Source organism: Coenobita brevimanus, chromosome 55 (assembly GCF_032717465.1).
Source record: "Coenobita brevimanus isolate Jiangsu-jjx chromosome 55, ASM3271746v2, whole genome shotgun sequence".
Taxonomy (NCBI): Eukaryota; Metazoa; Arthropoda; class Malacostraca; order Decapoda; family Coenobitidae; genus Coenobita; species Coenobita brevimanus.
The window spans coordinates 52,863,054-52,881,060 of NC_137008.1; the positions used below are offsets into that span (position 1 = coordinate 52,863,054).

An 18,007-nucleotide genomic window follows, 5' to 3' on the forward strand; every position below is an offset into this window, starting at 1 on the left:
AACGTCAAAAATTTAAAAGCCGACCAGAACCCGTGGTCATTTGTTTTGATCTGCCAAGTGTCAATTTGTTCGGATCCGTGTGTACTGTTTTGATTTTCCTTTCTTTATTAAATACTCCACTAGAAAATATATAAAAATCTTTCATAAATACCAAATAATTTATTAATTATAAAGTGAATAAAGATATTTTCCTTTTACATGTGCAAAAGTGTTAGTTGACGTGTAATGTTCTCGTTATTTATTTGGACTTGGCTTCAACTTCGCCTAATTTCTCGATGAGTTATTTTGAGAAAGAAAAATAGTAATATGAATACATGATTTTTTTTTCAATGAATGAATATCTTCAGAACTAAAAGAAAGCCTTACTGAGAAGAAATTCACAAGACAAATACATGTAGGTCAATTCTGTAGAACATACGAACATTTGAGAGAGAGAGAGAGAGAGAGAGGCGAGGAAGGTTGGATAGTGGTTGACATTTACTTCTGTATTGCATTCCTGAATCAGGGGGTGCCTTTGCTCAGTGTTAAGTATAGAGGGTGAAGCAACAGAGGGTGCCATGGCGACAACACTTCTGATCCCCCAAGACGGGGGCCAGGCTGAAAAAGGAGGAATTGTGAATGACTTTATGTATGGGTCAAATGTTGCAACAAGTCATATTTATGTACGAATGGGTAAGTATTAGGCTAATTAGGTTGATAAAGGTTATTGTTTGACAAGGTCAGTGAGTTGAAACACTGTTTTCAGGATTCGTAATTGAAAGTGGAGTAAAAATGCATGTTTGGATAGCCATTGTTATTCTGACTTTTTTTTTTTTTTTTTTTTTTTTTCTAACCTAACCTAATTGATCAAACCAAACTAATCAAAGGTAACTGAACTAAATGACACTCACTAGCCAAAGTTAGGGGTGTAACTGTCCAAAACTGCAATAAAACAAAAAATTGCTTTGTGATGATGTACATTACCATACTGTGTGATGATGCATGACATGATGTTATGCAAATGGGTAAATGTTTACTTTATTGCTGTTTCCTATTTTTGGTGTGTGTTTTTTTTTCCATTTCATAGTTTTTTAGTTCATTTGAGTGTTTTGAGGCCTCATTTGTTGTACAAATGAATAATAACCAAAATATGACTGACAATCTTAATTACCTCCAAACCATGCAGGAGCTCTTGATTGCCACCCAATCTAACCTAACCAAACCAAACCAAATCAAATCAAAACCTAACCTAACAAAAGTAGCCTAACCTAACCTAATGAGAGACAGAGTATGCACAGTGTCGCTTCCGTTTGTTTTTTGGTTCAACAACGTAACTGTGACAGTGCCATTAATTAGTTTCTTGCTGGAAAGAACACAGTCTGCCACAATTAGGACACTGAACTTTGCTGGGTAGAATGCTGTGGTCTGCAAAAAATTTAAGGCTGGCCTTGTTATTTTCAAAGAAGTTTTTCCCAGTTTCATAGTAATTAAATAAGCAGCCTGCACACGGCATATTGGTGGTGGCCCTGTAGTCGAAGTGTGACTTCAAAATTAAATATCGCCTTGTGATTGGCCGGCCGAGTGACGTCAGTCGTGTGAGAACTGAAATTAAAAATATTAATTAAAAATAGAAATATTCATTTGCACACAAAAAAACACATACAGGTATGCACTATGTGATAGCACTAATCCACTGGGTATGGTAAGATTGCCCACTAAAGAAACGGCAATAAAGTAAATAAATACCTGCAAATGAGTGTGTGTGTTCTCATGCTGGTAGGTTATGTGAAGCACATAAGTTTGAATGTTTATGCCTTGAAGTTAGGATTTCAGGGGCTTGAATGGTGAGCAAATGAGAATGTATGGTTGGGCAGACTTTTGCTGGTTTGCCTTCTGCAAGGATTTTAGATGGGAAAAGAGGGCTGGATGATAATGACAGTGAATGATGATCCTCCATTTTTTCCTCCCTTTATTCTGCACTGAATCTCTCTCCTATGATGACACTGAACTCCTGCAATGAATCCCTTTTTCAGAGTTCTTACAGGAGATGTGAATGATGATAGTACTAAATAAAAACTGGATAAGAGGAAAGGTTATCAAAGACTGTATTTGCAGCCAAAGCTCTGTAAAATGTATTCAGGGACTTTCTGTTGAAGTAAAGTATAACCTGTGAGTGGACAATGATAGCTGGTACATCAAGGAATGGGGCAGATATCATATGCAAAATGAAGTATACTTTATGGAAGTCATTATACTGTACCAATATTATCCTTCTCAAGAGTTTTTTTTTTATTTTTTTTTTTTTATTTTTTTTTACATCTGAAAGTACCATGCATTGTCCTGCTGTGAGCTTATCTTATTTCATATTTTTCTTCATTAGGATTTCTGCGCAAGGTATATGGGCTGCTGTCTGTCCAGCTGCTGGTAACGACAGTGGTGGCAGCAACATTTGCCTACACTCCAGTTCTTCAGGAGGCTATTCATGCTAACCCATGGATTTTAATGATGTGTTTGCCCATGGCCATTGGACTCATGATTGGTCTCCACATAAAGAGGTTAGCAGATACTATAATATACAAGTTGCAGTACAGTTCTATGTATTTGGAATAGAGGAAATGAGAGTCTCTGCATATAGAAGTAAGCAGATGCTGTAATATATCCAAGTAACAATACAGTTTCATACATGTGGAATGAAGGAAATGTAAATCTTTGCTCATTCAGTTAGTATTTGATTAATTTCCATATCTGTTTACATTTTTCTATCTTCAGCGGCTTAATATTGTTCTTAACCTCTTTGCACCTGGACGCACGTGATTGGTTAGTGGACGGAGCTTCTGAGAGCTTCAGTGGCCTATACCAGACTCAAAAATCACTCCCACACCTCTGTACCACCAAGCAAAAAGCACTGAGAAAACATTGGTGTAATAGGATGTAAGGGTGTACGTCATGGGCACGCGCAGCACGGATGTAAATACATACGTCTTGGGGGTGAAGGGGTTAATGTGCAGTATCAGTAGTGAGCAATTAATAATGTTGCCATTTTCAAGATTTTTATGAGCCTAATGAGAGTGTTTCATTGTTTGTGTAGAATTCACTCCATGATATACCATTGTACTTCCATTTTCCTGCACAGACACCACGTTCCCATCAACTACATGCTCCTGACGGCATTCACTGTGGTGGAGGCGGTGACAGTGGGTGTGGTGGTGAGCATGTATGAGGCTAGTGTGGTGGTGAAGGCCTTCCTTATGACACTTCTCATCACCATCTCCCTCACTGCTTACACCTTCCAGACCAAGAGGGACTTCACTAATATGGGCCTAGGGTTAGTAATTTTCAATCATGAAAGTGTGTCATATCAAATTTTAACAGGTTTTAACATTTTTAGTGCCCTTGGTTTTTCTTGAACATAGTAGATAGGTCTGTTGTAAACCAAAAACAGAGTATAGTAGGTTATTTATAGTCATAGTCTTGGAGGAATGATTATTAGCAGAGATTATATATATTTCCCCCCCCACAGATTGATGATTGGGCTGATGACATTGATTGGTCTTGGCCTCATGAACCTGTTCATTGGAAGCAATGGCCTGGAGTTGGCAATAGCTGGAGGATCTGCTCTCATCTTCTGCCTCTTTATTGTCTATGACACCCAGGTTTGTGATACTACCTTATTTCTATTTGTTTATCTGTAGCTAGATGCCTCAATCCTAGAGGAGGTGTCCATTAACAAATTGCCTTTGTGTTGTCTTTTCCCCTGCTGTCAGGTTGCCCTCCGTCCATTTCATATCTTTTATTGTTGTTCCTCTACCATATCCTCAGCCTCTTGCTTCCCCTCTTCCACTGATAAATGGGGTCATTAGGATACAGAAATAGTATATAATATGAAAACATAAAAAACAGAACAAAATGCTGAATCTTCAATGACACGACAGTTGCTCATTTGCTCACCATTCCGATCCTCCAAAAACTTTTGATTATACATAAATACCCCACAGGTTTAGCCTTCTGCATGATTTTTTCTGTTTTCCTTTATAGAAATGAGCAGGAAATGTAGGTAAAACACAGATTGATTAAAGTATATTGCTGATTGCATTTTTTCTGTCTTTGCTCCCACAGATGATGATGCAGAAACTGTCTCCAGAGGAGTACATTCTTGCTACCATCAACCTTTACTTGGACATTCTTAACCTCTTCCTTGAGCTTCTTCGCATCTTTGGGGAGAGGAAGTGATGATCCTGCAGTTCATGGCTGTGATCCTGTGGGAGTGGTAGGAGTTATAGCTCTAATTCTAGTTGGCTACGGAGAGCTTGCAGCACCTCTTACTCAGGGATAAATTTTGCACATTTCTTCTTATTGATACTCTTGTATGTTACTAATGCAGTCTTTATTGATATTAAGCAAATATATGTAACAGAAGACATCACATCTCTCATGTGTTACTGATACAAACTGTGTTAATATGAATCAGATATATACAGTATATATAACATGCAAGATGTAACACCTTAACAGGCCTGTTGTATGGTACTGATGCAAACTGTGTGAATATTAAAACAATATGAGTAACATACAGATGTTAAGGTGTACTATGCATATCATATCACTAAGGAAGAGGTGCTAAAAAGCCTCCTATTCAACATAGAATATGGCCATTAGAACTGCAGATAAGACATGGGTTCCAAAGGTAGACGTCAGGAAGGGTTTTGTAAGGGTGCATTTCACATCCATACCCTGACTCTGGTCTTTATTAGGATGAATAAAAAACCTCACAGGAAAAAGAGTATAAAAAGAAAAATCAAAGTAAATGTTTGATAAGGATTACTTTAAGCTCCTCTACTACCAGGGATCTCATCTAGTCTAATAAAAATCTTTTAACAACTGGGACTTGAGTAGTTCAGTAATTAGGCAGCATTGTTAAGTAAAGCTGAAGTGAATTGTGATATGTTCATAGTCATCTAAAATGTTGTGGCCATGTCACAAACAGTATTTCCCCATTCATGCTTTACCAGCATGAGGAAGGGTTAATCCTGGCTATCCTTCTTCCGAAGAGAAGGTCCAGTCTTGCAGTATCTGATACAGATATTGGTACATTGATCATACTTGCACCCTCATTATATTTACCAGCATATAGAAGACTAGATTAAAGGAGTGCCAAGCATCTCTTTACAGAAACTGTGTAAGATGCACTATTTGATGTTTTGTTTTTGCTATTAAGTGTGAAGTAAATAGCAGAAGCTGCTGTCACTGAGGTTAAATTGACAGTTTTCCCACAATTTATATTGCCAGCTCTGTGGAAAAAGTTGTGATATTTGGAATACAACACATATCATGGACTGCCCATACAATCATCTAGATGTGTCATCACAATGAAGGGGTTGAAATGGATGCAAATATTCTCTGTTCATGTACTAAAATTACCGGTATTCAATTGCATAATAATCCCTGTTTTCTGATGACAGCAGAAAACCTTGTTGACATATGCTGCTTACAGTCCTCCCTACTGGCATACTTTAGGAACCTTTTTAGCATAAAGCTGCATATTTTATAGTCCAGAATATATATATATATACAGTATATCCATAGTTGTTGTGATCATAGTATACTGGCAAATGTTGGAGAATGATTGGTGGAGATAGAGAAACTTTTTTTTAATGCAGTATCATTGTGTTTCCACTCAATGTAGTGCTGCTCTTGGGTGACTGCCCTTTCCTCTCTTCCTTCCTTCCTCTTCTCTCTTTCTTTCCTTCTTTTTTTCTTCTTTCTATCTATGGGTGACTCTACACTGAGTGACAAGCCAGTTGGTTTCCTGTACACCAGGACACCATTTACTACGCTGGGTGGTAACCATATAATGAAATTATGGTGCCTGGTGGTTTAGTGGGTAATTAACCCGTACCATGCTAGTGACATAGATCTATGTCCCCTTCAAAAACACCAGTGATGTAGATCTATGTCCTGCAGCATTGAGAAGTCATTGCAAGCAACCAAAGTAAAATGGAAGGTAATATCGTATCTCGCTAACTTCAGATATTTCTCCACTACTCTTAAAACACTGATTTTGGAACGAAGGAGGCGAGTGAGTCTTCACAAGCTCACAGCTGCTCAGCTGTGTCTGCAACCTTGAAGACTTCTGAGGTCAAGTGGCATCAACCTGACAATTCAACCTACTTTCTGGCTTTGGTGATTACTTTTATTAGTGCCAGGGATCTTATATTGATGTGTTTACTCCCCCCCCTCCCCCCCACCCCCCAAAAAAAAATCCAAAATCGGTTCACAAGCTTACAGATGCTCTGCTTTCAGTAACCTCGAAGACTTCAGACGTAGAGTGGCACCAACTTGACTCAATTCAACCAACCTTTTGGCTTTGGCGATTACTTTTATTAGTGCCAGGGATCTTATATTAATGTAATAAGCCCATTAAGCCAGAAAAAAAAAAAAATCCAAAATCGGTTCACAAGCTCACAGCTACTCTGCTCTCTCAGTAACCTCGAAGATTTCAGAGGTAGAGTGGCACCTACGTGACTCGATTCAGCCAACTATCTGGCTTTAGTGATTACTTTTATTAGTGCCAGGGATCATATATTGATGTATTAAACCCATTTAGCCAGGGAAAAAATCCAGAATCGAACGGCATTTTTTTTTTTTTTTTTTTTTTTTTTTATGCGAGGAAGAAGGAACCAAAGGCCATGAGCCCGCAGTAACAGTTCCCTCCAAGAGAAAAACAAAATACAATAGAGAGCCAAATTCAAGATCCGATCATTTTGAGATGCCTGGACACACTACGTTTGAAAGACTGGAGATCATAGGCAGGAGGAAATACAGACAGAGGGAGACAGTTCCAGAGCTGACCTGTTGCATAAATGAAAGACTGGGAGTAACGGTTAACTCTTGCATTAGAGTTGGACAGAAAAGGGATGAGAGTTTGCTGCCAGACGGGTGCTACGCGCCCGTCGTAGAGGTGGAGGAATGCAAGCAGACAGTTCAGAGGAGCAGTGACCATTAAAGTAGCGATAGAAAAGAGATAAAGATGCAACAGTGCGGCGAAGAGACAGAGGTTGAAGGGAGTCAGTAAGAGGAGGAGAGTTAATGAGACGAAAAGCCTTAGTAGTTTTTATTTTTTATTTTTTTCTCAGCATGGTATGGGTTAATACACTTCAACTGGATTGAGCCTGTGTAGGTTTATATCCAAGGGGTGGTTGGGGTTTAGTGCTTACATAATGCCACCCAGGGATGAGTGAGGCAGGTCACTGTCATCATAAATGTCAGGACCAACTTGCTTAGCCCCTGGCTCCTGTGCTCCTCTTGGGGCAACACAGGATAAAGCCCCGTCCACACGAGCGGGCAATGCCCGCGGGCACAAGCGAGCAGTTTGCCTGTTGACGGGCTCACCGCTTGTGCCCGCAGGCAAATGCGTAAATTGCCCGTGGCAATCCGTGGCAATTTACGCATTTGCCCACGGGCACAAGCGGTGAGCCCGTCAACAGGCAAACTGCTCGCTTGTGCCCGCGGGCATTGCCCGCTCGTGTGGACGGGGCTTTAAATGATGTATGTGTTCTTGATCTGTTTATACTTTTAAAGAGTCCCTAGATTGTTGAAGCATTCTTTTACTGTAAATATATGATTGTGCTCATGAAATTCCGGCATAGTTAAGAATGTGGTTTTTGTTGTGTTGGTCATCCTTCTGTTATATCTTTCACTTTTAATGAGAATAAGTTAATGAAAGCCCATCTCTTTGTGATGGAACCCAGAAGAGCTTGAATAACCATATTTTACATGGTGGTGACTTGTAATTTTTTCAGCAGTCAAGCCAGGAGCTGTAGTTTCACATTGGTCATTCAGTTAGTCAGATGTGGTCTGTAGTTTGTTAAATACTAAAATGATCCATAAATCAGATATTGTTAATAACCATTTTAAACTCTTTTGGTTGTGCATTATCATTAGCGAAATTCATTCTGTATGTTATTATGAAATTAGTCTTCTGTATTAGATGAACTTTTTAGGGTATATGTACACGAAAGAACTGCATTATGCACTGGACGACAAGTGTGAAAATCTAAATATGAGACATCTACTAGCAAAGTAGGGGCCAGATACTTACCAGTCTGGTAAACTGTGTGTGAGAGGAGGGATTATGAGGAGGAGAGTAAGGGCAGCTGATAGTTCCTACCTCTCCTCCTCCCATCCCTTCCTTTCTTACCCGTTGTTACCAGATGGGTGAGTGTCTGACTGCTGCTTCACTAGTGTTTGTCTCAGTCAGTGGTTCAAAGTGGTGGGTGAGTGCATAATGTGGACTCTTCCTCAAGTGTACCTTATGTGATTGTAGTAATACAAATACAGTAAACTATCATATGTATGTTGTTATTCAGATGAGTCTTTATTGAAATGATTATTTAACATTCTGTGTGTGTGTGTGTGTGTGTGTATATATATATATATATATATATATATATATATATATATATACATACACACACACACATACAAAGTGAGTCATATCCCATTATCCCAAGTCTGCATTTAGTAAGAGTTGCAGATACTAGATGGCTAAGTTGGATATTTGTTCCAGCTTCCATCCTTGTTTGTGACATAATGATGCCCTATCTGGAGAGTTAAATACAGTATGCATTTAATGGGAAAATAAATGTATTGTGTGGGGTGGTCTGTTTTACTGCATCTTTGATCTTTGTATATTGTTCATTTACTGATTTAGCTGCAACATCCCATTTGGAGTGAAATCCGACCAGGGCAAGGCTATGCTATAGACCTTTTATCTTGGTCCTGTTGTAGCATATTTATCCCTTCCACTTCATTTTTGTTATTTTGTTATTTTTATTTATTTTTTTTTTTTGGCTGGTGAGTAACAGATCAAATGGTTTCCTGTACACCAGGAAACCATTTACTATGCTGGGTGGTAACCATACAACCAGATTATGGTGCCTGGTGGTTTTGTGGGTAATTAAGGCACTCCAGTTGAAGTGAGCCAGTGCAGGTTTATATCCAAGGGATGGTTGGGGCTTATTGCTCACATAATGCCACTCAGGAATGAGTGAGGCTGGTCACTCTCATCTTAATGTTAGGACTGACTTGCATAGTCACAGGTTTCTTTGCTCCTTATGGGGCAACACTGGATTAGATGATGAATGAATGAATGATGTCCCACACACAGGGGCTGTGAGATACATAAAGAGAATTGTTTTGATAAAATATTCTGCACCAAAAAATAGACCATAATTTCCTGAGTAAAATGATGTTTAACATAATGTAAAAAAGAAAAAATAATTAACCTGTGTGGTGAGCTGTCAAAACGGGTGGTGGCGGAGCTCCTCCACTGCCAGAAATATGCCATTTTGTATAATGATAAACTCGAGAAAAAAAACAAGTAATGGAGAGAGGGATGGCATTGGTAATGAATGGTGATGGATAGAATATCTCAAATTTGTTGTATGCTGATGATGCAGTACTGCTTGCAAGTACTGGACAAGAACTTGGTAGGCTAGTGCAGAGTTTTGCTGATGTCTGTGAGCATCGTGCCTTGAGAGTAAATTTAGAAAGGAGTAAAGTTATGGTAACTGAGAGAGAAGGTGACTCCCAGTGTGATGTTACAGTGAATGGAGAGAGACTGGAATGAGTGAGAGAGTTCAAATACCTGGGTACAGTGACAGAAAAGAGAGGAAAATGTGCAAAAGAAGTTGAAAGTAGAGTGACACACACGGAAGAAAAGTAGCAAGTTCAATGAAGGCCTTGATAAGAAACAGAGGCTTGAGTGTTGCAGCTGAACGAGGCTTACATGAGGGAGTGTTAGTGCCAGCTTTAACATATGGATGTGAGACTATGGTGTGGCATGAAAATAAAAAGTCAAGAGTAAGAGCAGTGGAGATGGGACTGCTGAGGAATGAATGTGGAGTACAGAGGGTGGATAGGATACGAAATACTGTTATTTGATTTGTGAAAGGTGTGGAATGAGGAAGTCGGTGAACGAATGTGGAGTACAGAGGGTGGATAGGTTACGAAATACTGTAATTTGATTCGTGAAAGATGTGGAGTGAGGAAGTCGGTGAACACCAGAATCGAAGAGAGTGTACTGAGACTGTTTGGTGATGTGGAGAGAATGGATAACAATAGAGTGGTGAAAAAGGTATATCTGAGCGAAAATGAAGGAGGGAGGAGGCGAGGTAGGCCAAGGAGAAGGTGGAGGGATATGGTGGATGAGTGTGTGAGGAAGAGAGGTTTGGAAGTCGGTGAGGCTAGGGAACTGACAAGAGATCGAGCTGGGTGGATGAATGTTGTGAGGAGAAGTGCATAAGCAAGGATTTTGGCACCTCTTTTTTTAACGTGGCAGTGTCCAGATTGACACCATCGCATACAATTATGTGAAGCTACAGAATGTGGTGAATGTTTTTGGTGTATTCGATAGAACCAGGATTCCAGGGGCTTGAATGATGAGTGAATGGAAGTGTGGCCCATTGGATTGGGCAAATTTGGGCTGTCTGGACATAGCTACTCCTCACCCTGCCCTTGGGTGGGAAAGGAGGTCCGGATGATAGTGATGATAATAATGATGATAAACTCAAAGCTGTTCTTTGTCTTTCTTTTATAATAGCGCTTTTATTTTCACCCTCGCTTTCACCGGACAACTAATCCGAATCATCAGACATCACTTCCATCAGATCCAAGTAAGCTGCAGCGGCAGCGAAATATCTTGTACCGCACTCCTCGACATACTTCCTGTATATGATGAAAATAATAGACAATAAAATAATCTCTCTCCCTCCTTCCTTCCTCTTCTGTCTTTCTTTCCTCTTCCTTCTGTCTATGGGTGACTCTACACTTAGTGACAAGCAAAATGGTTTCCTTATGTACAGGAAACCAGTTACTACTCTGGGTGGTAACCATATAACCAAATTATGGCACCTGGTGGTTTTGTGGATACTTAAGATGCTCCAGCTGGATTGAGCCTGTGTAGGTTTATATCCATGGGATGGTTGGGGTTTATTGCTCATGTAATGCCGCTCAGGGATGAGTGAGGCTGTCACTCTCATCTTAAATGTCAGGACCAACTTGCCTAGCCCCAGGCTGTTGTGCTCCATATGGGGCAACAGTGGATTGGATGATGATGATGATGATGAAATAGTCCTTCCATGATGGCAACACCTCAGTCTTGCCACCACCTGATATTGAACCATGATCATTTACTTACTTAATGTGGAAAACCCTCAGGTTGCTCTCCAACAAGTGATGAGCCAAATGTTTTCTAGTAAACCAGGAAACCATTGACTAGGCAAGATGATCACCATATAGCCAATACAATGTATTCTTTATGTGTTGTGCAGGCGACAAAATATGTTTGCAAAGAGTTAGTGACTCACCCTGCATGAAAATAATAAATCTAAAATACATCATCTAATCCTGTGTTGCCCCATAAGGAGCGTAGAAGCCCGGGGCTAGGCAAGTTGGTCCTGACATTTAAGATGAGAGCGACTAGCCTCACTCATCCTCGAGTGGCATTACAGGAGCAATAAACCCCAACTGTCCCTTGGATATAAACCTACACAGGCTCAATCCAGCTGGAATGCCTTGATTACCCACTAAACCACCAGGTGCCATAACTTGGTTATACGGTTACCACCCAGCATAGTAAAAGGTTTCCTGGTACACAAGAAACCATTTGGCTTGTCACTCAGTGTAGAGTCACCCATAGACAGAAGGAAGAGAAAAGAAAGAAGGAAAGAAAGGCAGAAGAGGAAGGAAGGAAAAGAGGAAAGGGCAGTCACCCAAGAGCAACACTACATCAAGTGAGTAGATGGTAAGCACCCCCACCCATCTTAGTTGCAAATATGATGGTGAAAATAAAACTAAAATAACACACAGCTTTAATTTATTGTCCATCAGTAAAAATCCAGATAGGGTTGGTACTTTATCTTCTCTGAAACCTATCAATGCATTCAACACAGGATTTCATTTAATGTATAGTGATCATATTAGTTTACCATAGGTACTGTGTTGAACAGCCATGATATTGTAAACCCAAAAATCCTTATCACATGCCTGAGCCCATGAACAACCCTTCAGTATATTTATGAAGGCAAATGTGCATATTTAAATAAAGCAATGCATATGAATCATTACATCACAGAAATGACTGCTTTAACCTTAACATCTGGGGTGATGTATGTGCCAAGTACAAACAAAGTTTAATATAACTAGAAGAAAAAAAATACTTAATGCAAATTCATAGCCCTGTGTTTACATGGAAGGCAAGTGGTATGTAGCTAAAAGATGCCATTACTTGATAAAAATCATGGAATTCTTTTCTTACAGTTTTCTTCATATTGTAGTATCATAGTATCATTACAAAACTTTATAATAAACAGGTGATAACGAATGATCCAATTCTGGGTGGTCCTCTGTATACTTGCTAAAACGACATGTTATTAAGAAATTAATGAAGAATCTGTATGACCTTCTCATGTTAAATATGATTAAGTGATGAAACAAATAAGGGTGCAGTATAAAGTCAAGACTCTATAATGACATATGTTAGCAAGGAAATTAATGAGGAATCTGTAGCGCCGAAGTGGTGACATGTGGAGGTGTAGGAGGACTACTGAGCCTTGGGAACAGGCTACTGCCCCCGAGATATAGGCCCTGAAGCCTTTGCCCAGAGTCGGACACATTAAAAAAAAAAAAAAAAAAAAAGTTAAATAATTAATGGAACAAATAAGGGTGCAGTATCAAGCTATGACTGCTGGCTCTCACAAGCACTTAAGCTAGGGCCACCTCCAGTCATTAAACAGTCATTGGCATGAGTAAAAATGTTATGGAAGTAAGATCCATGCATCTCTTACATAGATATTGTATTTATGTGAAACAATGTACTGTACTGTACCTCAACCTTACACCAGTACCTGAAGATACTATGCATGAGATCAATGAGAAATGTTTTTGTTATACATGGACTTTTTTGTTTCTTCTCTGATTTCTTCATGAAATGTTCATGATTGTAAATATAGCAACATACTACTACTGTATATCAATTCCATAAGAATCTGAGGGATTGCCTAAGCAGGGGTGTAAATGCCACAGCAGCAGATCCAAGATAAGATATTTCCACGTATTTTAATTCTCTTCCAGTATATTCATATTTGTTAAAATATATTTCTTAAAATCATCACAGAAGACTGAAAATTTTGATTCACACATACTATACAGTAGTGTATTAAAAAAAATAAATAAATAAAAATAACTGCAAAACGTAATTGCAAATCACATTTTTCTCCTTCAGAGCAATGGAGACCAAGGTTAGGCTACCATAGTCCAGAACATTTAGGTGTAGGAAACCAACCACCTAAACCCCTAGCAGCATTTTACATGACAAAACCCTCTGGTTACCCTGAGGACTCAAACCACTGCCTGTAAGCTAGAGCCCATTCTGACCTAAATGTGCTACAAATGGTCACACAAAAAATTTCTGAACAATTAATACCTTGAATTGTCCAGCTCACAATTCCATGCTCCAACCAACACTTCATTTTATGACCTCACCCTAATTGTAGAAAAGCTAGGCATCAATATCATTGCATTTGCTTGCAACAGCTGAGGAAGTATCTTGCAATGGAAAAAGTTAGACAATATCGACCATTACAAGTCAGCAGCAGCATAACACAGAAAAACAGGGTCGAGTAGAAGGTGGTCCATATATTACACATAATTCCTGAGCGTTGCAGACACAGCTCTGTAAGCAATACCAGTGTCTAACATGGATCATTTTCTACTTCTCTAACACTTCTCATTCATCACAATGTCTTCTTTACATCTAGTGATTGTATGGTTGATTAGTAATTTAATGAAGTAGCACAACTGTCTGATACCTGTGTTGCCCACTACACCAGACAGAGCTGTCCCCACAGCACACAAAACAGGAGGGCACAATTTATGAAGCGCCCTGTATTTAAACTCTGGTAACTTACACAGAAGACATTTATAAAGAAGAGTTTGCAGTACAAATTTCAAAGTGAACCTTACACAAACCACAGCAACTGGTATTACAGTACACTGGCTAGTAACACACTACCAAGACAAGGAAGACTACTGTAGCAACATCATGAATGAAAGGAATGGTGCTGAAACATGCAGGAAAAAAGATGAAAAGTGCTATTCCCTTAGTACTAACATGCACCTCTGACTTAAAAACAATTACACAAAAGATCATCCAAGTGTAAAATGACATACTACTTTATAAAAGTCCTTTCCAAACAACAGTTGCACTCTGTCATGACTTACTATTCCATACATGCTCATACTCTCTCACTCAAACTCCATCACCAGTAATTATAATTTTACTGTAATTTAGAAAGGACTGCAGTTACAGGTGATAGAACCAGAGTATCATTATGGGCATATGTGGGAGGGTGAGTTGCAGCTGAGCAGACTATAATTCTAGTTTGGAATGGACTCTACTCTCTTTTACTCAGTAAAGTGTATAAGGCATCAAGATGCAATGCTTCCCTCTCAGCACATGCATGTTTACTCAGCAACACATTTACTGGCAGTGAAAGATAACTTTTCCCTGACCCATGTACACCATATACTCTCTACATCACAGACCACCATAACATACTGTTCTGTATCACAAGCTGATTCTTTTGTTTCTGATGTCTGTTACAAAATACAAATTATTCTCTCCTCAGAAAAAGTTTAAAGTACCAGTGCAGTGGAGCTATCACCCTTAGTTTCATCTGGAAAAATGTTACCTATATATACAGTATAATTTTTTTTATTTCTCTAAGGTGCATAGACTGTATACAAATATACTGTATGTACAAAAAATAATACTGCACTGTACTTTGAAAGGCATTATGATCTCTGCCACATTAAAACAGATTGTTACTTGTATGGAGTTAGTATGGGCAGTAAGGGAATTACCTTGTGTAACTTCTACCCTATTTCTGTAACCTAAAGCCACAAATTGGTCGAGCTGTACCATCCTGGCTATCTCAGTTAACTACCAAAGTAAATTTGTTAGGCACTTCTAGGAGACAAATTAACTAATTTTAAAATTTTGTTACTGCTTTGGTCGTATTATAGAAGCTTTTTTAATACTTAGGTGAACTTTACTTATAAGGTAACACTGTGTTTGGTGCTTAAGTACTGTGCACCACATAATTAAGAACTGACATATCTGTTTTGTTGCAGATCTGATCAGTTTAACCAGACATGTTTTCAGATTGTTACAGTTCAGAAAAAATAAAAAATAAAGTTGAAGGTGCTTAGCTCTTAGTTTCACTAAATTTGTGCAAATATATAAGAAATACCCAGTACAACAAATGGGCCCAGCCAACTTTACTATTATTTATGTAACTACCAGCATAATTTCAAAGGGTACACTGAATATATTACAGCCATTCAAAGTGAACAATGTACTGTATGGTACTGGTACAGTATACTGTACTCTGTACTTTGATGGATACCCACATCAAAAATTAGTAGTTGTATATATTGGTCAACACCTACATCTTTTTACCTCCTGCATCTATATCCATTTTGTGATTCTTATAATCCAGATCAATGTTAAATTTTCCATTGTGCTGTAGATTATTAATGCTGATGTAATATATTCTTGCAGTAGTCTTCTTTAAATATATTACATGGAAGCCAAGGAAGACTCCTACTCCACAGTTCACACTCCTTCTTGAGACGTATTACCCAATATTAACTACTTCAGTAAGGACTTTGCTTGAAGTGGCACCATTAATGTACTGGTACTGTAATTATCATTTGTTTGTTCCCCCCCCCCCACAGTCTCCTCCTGGTCTTACTAATATGTGTCTTTACCCTGTGTTTACACTGAGTTCATTTTCACTGGGCAGATAGTTCTGTTCTTTTGCAGTCTATTCCAGTAGCTCAGAGACAAAAAAGACAAAACATGTACTGTATCACAGTCCTCCATCCTTTCTATAGCACTTAAATCATCATATTGCAAGGTAAACCTCTTGCTAGAGCTCAGTATTTATGATGGAGAGATGGCAGTTTCACACCTAGTTAAAGTGAACAGAGCAGAGTAAGCCCGAAACATACTGTGAAACATGTTTAATTATAGTACTCTACAAGCAGTCCTCGTGTTATGGAAGAGATGTGTTCCAGTATTCCATGACCTTTTATTGCAGTCACAAGTGTTACTGGAAACTGACACATCAGTTTAATGAGTACAGTACTGTAAGAATGAAACTTTATCATCATCATCATCAACATCCTGACCTCTGCCCCATATCCAAAGATGTGGTAAAGCAGAGTCCAGGGCAACCAGTAATAAAAAAAAAATAATAATTCTTGAGCTTAATTACTGTACAGTACTGCAATAGCAAAACAGAAAACAAAAGAAAAAGCTGACTTACAATGAGAACTTCCAACACAGGGATGGTGCAACAACAAACACAACCATTACCACATAGAAATAGTGTTGAAGAGGGATGCCATCTCATGGTGGCACCAATACTGTATATCTAGCTGGCTTCACTGCCCAGTTATGCAAACATTCCTCAACTCCCTCCCTATCCCCTTTCTGAAAGGAGGATAGTGGACCACCAGAGGAGGGGAATTTCAGACTGCAGTCTACCTGGTTCCCATTCAGATGAGACTGAGGCTGCAACTACTTCACTACTGTACTGTTACCACATGTAAGAAATAACACTGAGGCTGTGATGAAAATGCTATAGTATTTGACCCATTCAATCCTGTGACCTATTTTTCATTATATTCTTGGTATCTGATGAGACTTTCTACCTGAAGTGGTAAGACATAGCCTAAATTAACCCTTCTCCAATCAGCAATCCTTCCTAATTAAGCTGAACAAAATGGTCTGGAGGTCAAGTAAATAAAAGATGGAGACAGACCACAGGCAATAAATGGTGGGACAGACTACAGGTAGCACGAAGAGAAGAAAGAAAATCAAACTGTAGAAGTCAATATCATAATGTGCACCCCAGTTGGTTGACCTGCTCACCAGAAGCTTCCAGATGCCTTGCCTCCTGGTGGGTTGTTTACCTTGACTGAGGGTCGTTTGGGGGATTTGTCAGTCACCTGTGCACCTGTCATCACAACATTAATATTAATAAAACTATGTACAGAATAGTATTAATAAAAATATGTACAGCACAGCATTTATTATGGTAATAAAATGATGTACAGTACAGGTATAGTATATAGGTCATGTGGAAATACTGTACTCTAAGTCCTCATTATATGTCAGTGATAAATTACAAACAAAAAATCACAACTTTCTCCATAAACTGGTTCTGTAAATTGGGAAATGTGTTCCAACATACCACAACCTTTTCAGTATTGTAAACTGGGGAATGTGTTCCAAAATAGCACAACTTTTCTCTTATAAATGGTACCGTAAATTGGCTGAATCTGGGAAATCAACTGTACAGGTAGTAATGGAGCTTCAACAGGGAACTATTGTATGTTACAAAATATGACAACTTTTTCCATACAACTGATACTGAAAAACTAGGGGGAAACTGGCAATCATGTTTTACAGATAGCAATAGGACTTTGATAGCCATTTTTTCTTAAAATACTGTGGACTTGATAGCAAATAAGGAAAATAAAAAGGACAACATAAAACAAGGATTTTCTGTACAGTAAGCTGAACAAATTTTCTTGTTCATGGATGGGTAGAATCAACATCTGAAGCTTAAAGCTGAATAGGTAAAACAGCTGTTAATAATTTCAGTTGTTATCATGTGTACAGTTTCATAATACTGTACTTTAATGTACAGTATATGGTATTATTAACTCTAAAGATCTCACAATATCATGATGATTGTATACTGTACTGTTTTGGCAAAAAATTCATACCTAAATTTCACTTTTATGAACATTTTCTTTATAAAACAAAAGTGTTAGCCTACTTTGTGTGAACCCAAGTGATACTGAGATTTGCAGTTTTAATTTGCATAGGATTTCACTGAACACTGACTCAACATAATAAATAATCTGAAAATAAATATATAGCATCAGGAGTTGA

At 38.6% G+C, this 18,007-nt stretch overlaps 2 protein-coding genes across 5 annotated transcripts in view; one reads left to right on the forward strand and one right to left on the reverse strand.

Moving 5' to 3' along the window:
- The first annotated feature begins 457 nt into the window (after window positions 1–457).
- LOC145401223 (protein lifeguard 4-like) lies at window positions 458–6,198 on the forward strand. Its single transcript, XM_080273542.1, has 5 exons — window positions 458–672; window positions 2,360–2,534; window positions 3,113–3,304; window positions 3,500–3,632; window positions 4,096–6,198. The coding sequence occupies exons 1-5, from the start codon at window positions 558–560 to the stop codon at window positions 4,207–4,209; spliced, it is 729 nt and encodes a 242-aa protein (XP_080129668.1). The 5' UTR covers window positions 458–557; the 3' UTR covers window positions 4,210–6,198.
- Window positions 6,199–16,921: 10,723 nt separating this feature from the next.
- CRMP (Collapsin Response Mediator Protein) overlaps window positions 16,922–18,007 on the reverse strand; it is a 111,583-nt gene continuing 110,497 nt past the window's right edge. For all 4 annotated transcript variants that reach the window (XM_080273722.1, XM_080273723.1, XM_080273721.1 and 1 more), the window contains one exon: window positions 16,922–17,063. In XM_080273722.1, the coding sequence (XP_080129848.1) occupies window positions 16,975–17,063 (89 nt within the window). In that variant the 3' untranslated portion in view covers window positions 16,922–16,974. The remainder of the gene's footprint in view (window positions 17,064–18,007) is intronic.

Coding starts and splice junctions, on each gene's coding strand:
- LOC145401223 (XM_080273542.1), top strand. CDS start 558: ATGGCGACAACACTTCTGATCCCCCAAGACGGGGGCCAGGCTGAAAAA. Junction 673..2,359: donor TCATATTTATGTACGAATGG/GTAAGTATTAGG, acceptor TTTCTTCATTAG/GATTTCTGCGCAAGGTATAT. Junction 3,633..4,095: donor TTATTGTCTATGACACCCAG/GTTTGTGATACT, acceptor TTGCTCCCACAG/ATGATGATGCAGAAACTGTC.